The 7,624-nt window shown below is 40.0% G+C and overlaps 1 protein-coding gene across 1 annotated transcript; it reads left to right on the top strand.

The window, feature by feature from the left end:
• Window positions 1–3,678: 3,678 nt before the first annotated feature.
• sox21b (SRY-box transcription factor 21b) lies at window positions 3,679–5,744 on the top strand. Its single transcript, XM_042495241.1, has 2 exons — window positions 3,679–3,884; window positions 4,020–5,744. The coding sequence occupies exon 2, from the start codon at window positions 4,037–4,039 to the stop codon at window positions 4,781–4,783; it is 747 nt and encodes a 248-aa protein (XP_042351175.1). The 5' UTR covers window positions 3,679–3,884; window positions 4,020–4,036; the 3' UTR covers window positions 4,784–5,744.
• Window positions 5,745–7,624: the final 1,880 nt, after the last annotated feature.

The following is a 7,624-nucleotide window of genomic DNA, read 5'->3' on the forward strand; positions in this document are numbered from 1 at the left end:
GGGAGAAGTTCTTCTTAATAATTAGAAGATCTGCACTTGTATCTCCTAATAAAAACATTAAAAGTAGCAGAGGACTTTTACTTCGACAAAATAAAAAAGGTCACAAATCGATGCAGAAAATGCACGAATTGGTGCATAAAAAATAAAATTCACTAGAATGCAGAAAATTAAGTGCATTTAGAGAAAGAGGTTGCACTTCAACAATTCTCAGTGGAGTGATAAACCCAAAATCCAGTGAGTTTATTCCAAAAAACAGAAAAAGTATCTCAAGTCTTCAAGTCAAGGAGGACAAAATACTAACATTTCACGTATTTATTTGGTGATGTGAGCCAAAAAAAACACGTAAAATGTGAGTATTTTGTCCTCTCTTTGTTCCTCTTTGAAGACTAAAGATATGCTACTTTTTCAATTTTTTTAGGAATAAGCTCGGGGAAAATTTGGTGTCCCTCCAATGCCGAAAAGCAACCTACACCCTCGGTGATATGAATACCTTTGTCTTAATCTTCCACAATTTATCTCATCAAATGATTAATAAAAGTAGGTTGTATGATGAAATGACTTAACTGAAAATACACAGTAATTATATTTAAAACAATATCATATTTCTCCCTCCTTAAAGCCCCAGTAATAACATGGTTTTAAATGGGTTTCTAGCAAAACTAATGAAATATTTTGGCCCAGATTTGTGCTATTTATCTGAATCCTTAATCTGAAAATCAGCTGTAAAAAGTGGAGCAATTGCCGTGCTCCTATGAAAAATCCTCGGATGAAAATGACTACCTTTTTCCTGTGAGGTGCATTCTGCCTTGGCCCCGGCCTGCTGCATGGTAGCAGCTAAAAAGGGAAGGGGAAGATTCAGGCAGAGCTGTGATCAGACAAGCAGAAAGAAACCACATCAGGTACACAATCAGGACCCCTCCCTCTCCTTTTCTTCAAACCTCCCCGATAATGAGCAAACTTTCATGTGGCTGTAAATACTCCCCACTCTGTGGGGTTTGAAGTGGCAAACAGAAGATATTGTTGTTTACCCTGCTCGCTTCTTTTTTTTTTTTTTTTTTTTTTTACCAGTCAAAGAAAAGCCATCTGATAGCAAGAGGTCAGCTTGTGTTCCCTTGAAATCAATTTATTTAAAGACTCCCCTCCCTCCACCTTCAACTTGGGAGAATAACAGTAAACAAAAAAGGAGGTATACATCCAACAATTATCTTTATAGATGAGGACTTTTTTTATGCAAACTGGGATTATCCAGGGATCCTCATCAACTCTCTTCATAATTTGTTGTTGCTTTCTCAGAGTTAGTGGAGTGTTGAGCAGAATAAACTGTTTGGTGCTATCATGAAGATTCCTGCACCTCCAGGGGCTCCTATTTCAGAGTGATGGCTTTAGCACTTTAGAGTGAACTGTGTGCGATCTCTCTGGGTAGGAATATGTCCCCATGGGCTTGTTGTTGCTGCTGTCTGCCTTCTATTTGCATGATATTTTTCTATTCAGTCTTATCATCAGTGTGCTGTGAGGTGGGAGTGCTGGCTCCGTCTCAGAGGCTGGACCCGGGCTTTATCGGCAGGTAATTCTCCCACTCTCACTAACTCATCTTGAATTATTTAAGTGTTATTTCCAGGACTCAGGCTGAGGTTAGAAAAAAAAAGAGAGGGGGAAGAAAAACACAAACTGGATTGTTTTTTTCCCCCTTTTTATCTGATTGTCATTAAATTACTAAATTGAGTAAATTAATGTTCTCTCAGTCTGCAAAAATAATGAGATGTTTTGTGAAACAGATACAACGAATTTTGACATTTTGATGAGTGGAAAACATGTTGCATGACTGCTCCCGTTAATACAGGCTCAACTAGGCCCTGGCATCATCTGAAAATCCTCCAACACATGTTATTAAAAAAAACACGATTTAAGCAATGAGGACAGGTATTTCTTTACGTTTCTAAACCCCAAATAACATAATAAAATTAAATAAAAGTGTAGAGAGGAATAAAAAAATGATAATCTGCAGGCTGCCATGTGAAAAGCACTGACTTGCACACATCTGAAACCGTCAACTCCGCGATAAGAACTTTCCACAGTAACTTATTCATATAATTCATAGCAATTTTTTGCCCGTTTGTGTCACGAGAGGCTATGTGCTCGTGCGGAGTGAGTGGAGCGCTTCATTGCTGTAATGTTATCGAGGTGAATGACAAGCCGACAAAAGGGGCGCACCGGTGTTGAGAGATGCTGCGACTCAGTTTAGGCAGCAGGTTTGTCTCTCAGCTGGTCCTCTCTTGGCGCGGATCATCCTCACCTTGTCAGGTTTCCTACTTGAGACAAAAGAGCGATCCCTCAGTGAGATTTTTTTTATTTTTTAATTATTATTATTTTTTAATTTTACCACGGTTCAATAAAACAATCCTTGTTAACAGAAAATTTAATCAAAGGTGCGCTCTTGGAAATTGTGCTTTGGGATCACTTCTCTTTCACCCTCTCAATAATAAAAGCAATTATTTGTCCAATGTTTTTATTTAATAATAATACAAATAATAATTCCACATTATAAATTGTGTAAACTGTCCTTAGATTAGGCTAAACCGTTAAAAAAGAACAACAGCACAGTGAATTGAATTTGACACCCATTTATATCCTAATTTAAACGCTCGACCTACAGCCTAATTCCTCATTTATAATATTATTCGATACACTCCTTCTCTATTTCCCCTTTTTTGTACATATATAATTATGTACAACGGAGAAGGTGCGAGAACAAACCACTTAAACCTACAATTTACTCAACAAGTCCCGCAGATAACTGTAATTGCTTAGTTGAATATTCGACAACCTAATTTCAGTTGTCGATTCGCTGCCCTTGGGAAAGTCCTTTGAAGTGAAAGTGAAAAGGGGGATTTCAGGAAAGTAATTAATTTTCACCAAGCGCGATTAGAAACACTTGAGACCTCCTCGGCATTTGCGTATTTACGACAAAATGCCACAATATCAGAAAATTAAAGAAGACATTCTTTACCTCTCTTGTCGTCTAACACACTACTTTTTCAATGGCAGTGCCACCCATGGGGAAGGGAAGGGGAAGGGAGACACAAGGGTGAGGATGAAAGGTGAGAAAGTTGAGTGACACCAAGCTGATTTGATTGTCAATTAAACAAATGGGACAGGGAGGAAGAGGCGATTAGGCGTGTAAAGATAAATGTAAATAAAAGAGAGAGGGAGCGCGCTTTTTTCTTCTTTTTCTTCTTCTTCTTCTTCCTCAAATGTTTGATTCAACATGCACCTGTCTGCTGCAGAAATGTGTCTCGGTGAGAGGCTCATACATGCTGCCACCCTCAGGTATCTCAGGTGTATCCGTAAGTTTTTTTTTTTTGTTTTTTTTTAAGTTTAATTACTTTAATTCAGCCGAACAATTCTGATCATTGGAATTAATATGTGGTTCAGAATATGAAACTAATGAGTCGCAACAGCACCGAGGACAAACACACTCTCACATAATAAATAAAGATATATAATAGGAGATGCGTTTCAAACAGGGTGGGTTTTTTTTTTTCTTCAAAAAATCAAGTCCGTCTGCGCGCTCGGTGTCCATTGCGCATGCGCCAGTGGCACTTTCACTACCTGCCACACAATCCTGTATTTCACATGGGGCAAGCGGGAGTTCTCATCCACTTGCGTAAACGCTGCTGCTGCTGCTGAGTGGTGGTTGACAGTCTCAGGCGACAAGAGGAAAACAAGACAGCGGATTTTTTCTTCTTCTACTCTTCTTTGCTAACGGCGTATCAGTGGCGGATGCCACCATGAAGCAGAAAACATAAGTAGAGCATTCATAAGGAGGCTGCCACTTGTACTTTACTGAAGATATCCATCGGTGGGATGAAGAACTGAAGTCTTAAGTAAGTAGCCAATACATGAGCTGCATCAAAATGTATTGTTAACTTTTTTTTTAATGATAAACTCCTTGTTTTTGTTTTTGAAGTTAGTTCTACTTGAGCTTATTTTTCATGGTATTATTATTATTATTTTTCCAGCTAGAGTTTGTGCCAACATGTCTAAACCAATGGATCACGTCAAACGCCCGATGAATGCTTTCATGGTTTGGTCCAGAGCCCAGCGCAGAAAAATGGCTCAGGAGAACCCGAAAATGCACAACTCCGAGATCAGCAAGAGATTAGGAGCGGAGTGGAAACTTCTCACCGAGTCTGAGAAAAGGCCATTCATCGACGAAGCCAAACGACTGCGAGCGATGCACATGAAGGAACACCCAGACTATAAATACAGACCGAGGCGGAAGCCCAAGACTCTGATGAAGAAAGATAAGTTTTCTTTCCCGGTGCCCTACAATCTCGGGGAGCACGACGCGCTCAAAGTTAACGGGCTTTCCGCTGGAGCACTTTCCGAGTCCATCATTGGGAACCCTGATAAGGCTGCAGCGGCTGCGGCGGCCGCAGCAGCCAGGGTATTCTTCAACCCGTCCATGTCTGCGAACCCATATTCCTTTTTCGACCTGGGATCCAAGATGACTGAGCTCTCCCCACCTTCGTTTCCTTACGCGTCCCCGCTGGGCTACCCACCGGGAGGCGCCACGGCTTTCACCGGGACTGGCAGCGTCAGCGGCGGGACGCACACCCACACTCACTCACACCCGTCCCCGGGAAACCCAGGCTACATGATCCCTTGTAACTGTACGGGCTGGCCCTCAGCAGGACTCCAGCCGCCCTTAGCATACATCCTGCTCCCCGGGATGGGAAAACCTCAACTTGAACCGTACCCTGCATACGCTGCAGCGTTATGATAAGGCCCGCTGTGGACTTCTGAGAAACTGTGAAAAACAAAAACAAACAAACAAAAAAAAGCTATTCATGCAAGAGTTTTATTATGCATGCACAAACTTGTACATGTGATGAAGTGCTCGTCGTCTCAGATATCACATGTGTATGTATATTGATAAATGCCTTTATCTAAGGTAATGCTTATTTAGAGAACTCTCTAATCTATTATTACGCAGCCATCACCTCTCACAGCCCAGAGGCGAAGGACTAAAAGGATGGCACAAATGCACAGAGCAATTTGTGAAAACCCCATTTTGAAAAAGGTATTTCTATCTTTTTGCAAGTTGCACCTGCATAGACTAACCTGTTGGAATCAAGGGCAGCATATTCAACGAGCATATTAATCCTCTCAGATCAGTTGAAGGCTAATGGGTTGGTAATTCATGGATCAGGGAGGATTTATCACAACATTTCTCCCCTTCTTGAATGACTGTAAATGTGTACAGATAAAAATGACTCTAGTTTATTTGCCGTTATAGGCTTAGTGTTTGAGATAGGGGCCAGGCATTTCACTTGAGATGCGGTGTATATTTTGAGTTTTTAAACCGTTTTATAGATGTCTGTAATATTTATTGTTTAGTGGAATCTATGGTGACCCCCAGACAATTTTAAAAAGGACAAGACTAGTTCTGTAATATTTGCACATGAAACGTAGAGGATGTAATTTATTTTGAAGGTGGTTTGATTCCTCAAACCCTTTTTTTCCCTCCCCTCCAAAAAATTAAACGCAGGTGGAAGTTTATGCATCCCTCACCCCCCACTCCTCGTATCATGTGCAGCAGAAAAAAAACATTTTTAACTAACTCTTATGGAATTTGTATGTTTTGTGTTTTTCTTTAACCTCCGTTATGTACTTCAACCTATTGCTACTGTTCACTTGTTGAGCAAAAGGACTACAATAAAGCGTATTCGGATTAAACGGAAGGGAATAGCGGCTGTAGTTCTTGATGAGATGAACAAGATTGTTATCTTTTCTTTTTCTTTTTTTTTCTTCCTGCTCCTCAGTCCAGGTGAAGTGTAAGGTATCCTCCAAAGGCCGCTTTTGTCCGCGTTTTCAATGGCATTACTGGGGGGGAATCTAAATCAGCCCATTGTAATCAGGAGCCAAAACCTTATTTATCACAATTTTAATCGTGAATAGGAGGGAAGATAAAACTGTGTGGTACTCTGAGCTTGTCTTTTCCCATGCAGGGACAGAAAAAAAGAGAGAGGGTGCCTTTAGGCTGCAGAACAAGCTCGTCTTTGAGGCTTAAACCTGAGCTGAGTGTGTGTGCGCAAAAACAAAAACACATTTAATATGAATGAAAAAGCTGATCACCTGCCCTATATGCTTTCGTGTGTGTGTGTGGCAGGTGTGTGTGTGTGTTATTGACCGCATCATATTTGAAGTCATATCAGATCTCTAACGTGTAATGTATGTTGTTCAAGAAAACTGCCCCTCCTAGGTTACACCGAGAGATTAATTCATAAGGATCAGAGCGATTATGCAAAACTAATTTGGACAGTCCAGGGATAATTATCTCCGTCACGGTTAATTAAACCCTTTCACCACTATGTTCTCCATTGTGACACCCCGATCACTTCTCTCCACGGAACTTCCTTCTTGGCCCCGAAAATAACGCGCAAAGTGACCTCGTGTTTCATTTACAGTGTGGAGGAAAAAAAAAGCAATTTTTAAAAAAATATTATTTTTAACAGAAGAATTTAACAGACTTTGAGGCCAAGCGTGTGCAGTTTTATTTTGTATTGAATTTTTTTACTGTTATTTTTTTTATGCCACAAAACTGAATAATGTGTAATTTTGTTTTTCTGAGGGACAAAAATAGGGCAAGCCAGAGCTGTGTGATCAAAACACAGAAGGTCGTCATGTCTGTAAAAAGAACTTGCATTACGAGTTCAGTGGCCATTTCTTTCTCTTTCTCTGGCCTTTTTTATTATATTCTTTTTTCTTAAGGAAAAAGAGAAGAAAGCTGAAAGAACTTTTTTTTCTGCTCTGGGAGCGTTTAGACGGTCGAGGAGGTTTTGTCTGGGAACAAAACGTGGGTTGGGAGGTTTTGTGAGAGTGTTGTTTGTTGAAGTGGAGCTCAGCAAAAGCGGCTGCTTTCCCTCATTGTGATGAAAGCAATCAGTGGTATTTGGAAAACTGTTAGCATTGTGCACTTCTTCTGTGTCCGTTGTGGAGGATTTCTTTTCACAAGGTTTTTTTCAGCCGATCCAGCTGGCCGGAGTGAATAGCACTGCAATGTGTACACGCTTTGTCCCTCCAAGCCCTTCAAGTAGCCCACATTGAATAGAGTGAGTTGACACTGCATGACAGTGAAACAACATAATAAAAAATACATGAGCGCATGAATAGAAGCAGGCGCATAAATAAATAAAATGGGTGGCCAAAACTGGATAAACTGAATGACAAAACGGTGAAAGGGGAACAAAAAGATATTTAACACGCTAGATTAGCATTAGAATGCAATCTACAAGCCAGAACAATTGATGAATAGGTTTACCGGCCAAGAAAGAAATGGACTAAATGCCTTTTGAATAGATAGCCTATGTTTTTTTTTTCTGTCTAAGACGGGGACTGAATGGGAAAGGTGGAGATGCAACTATGGAAATAAGTGGGGGAAAACTTTTTCTTATAAATGTTTTTCAATCTTTAGTCCAAGATCCTCAGTAAATCAGAGGTAGTGTAAGATATGTTTTTTTATTATAAGGATAAGATCATTTAAAAAAAAATATTGTTAAAAAAAACTAAATTAAATTATTACCCTAATGACTTTGGGTTTCACCCTTTGAGTTCAACTTTC

The sequence above is a fragment of the Plectropomus leopardus genome, chromosome 10, assembly GCF_008729295.1.
Source record: "Plectropomus leopardus isolate mb chromosome 10, YSFRI_Pleo_2.0, whole genome shotgun sequence".
NCBI lineage: Eukaryota > Metazoa > Chordata > Actinopteri > Perciformes > Serranidae > Plectropomus > Plectropomus leopardus.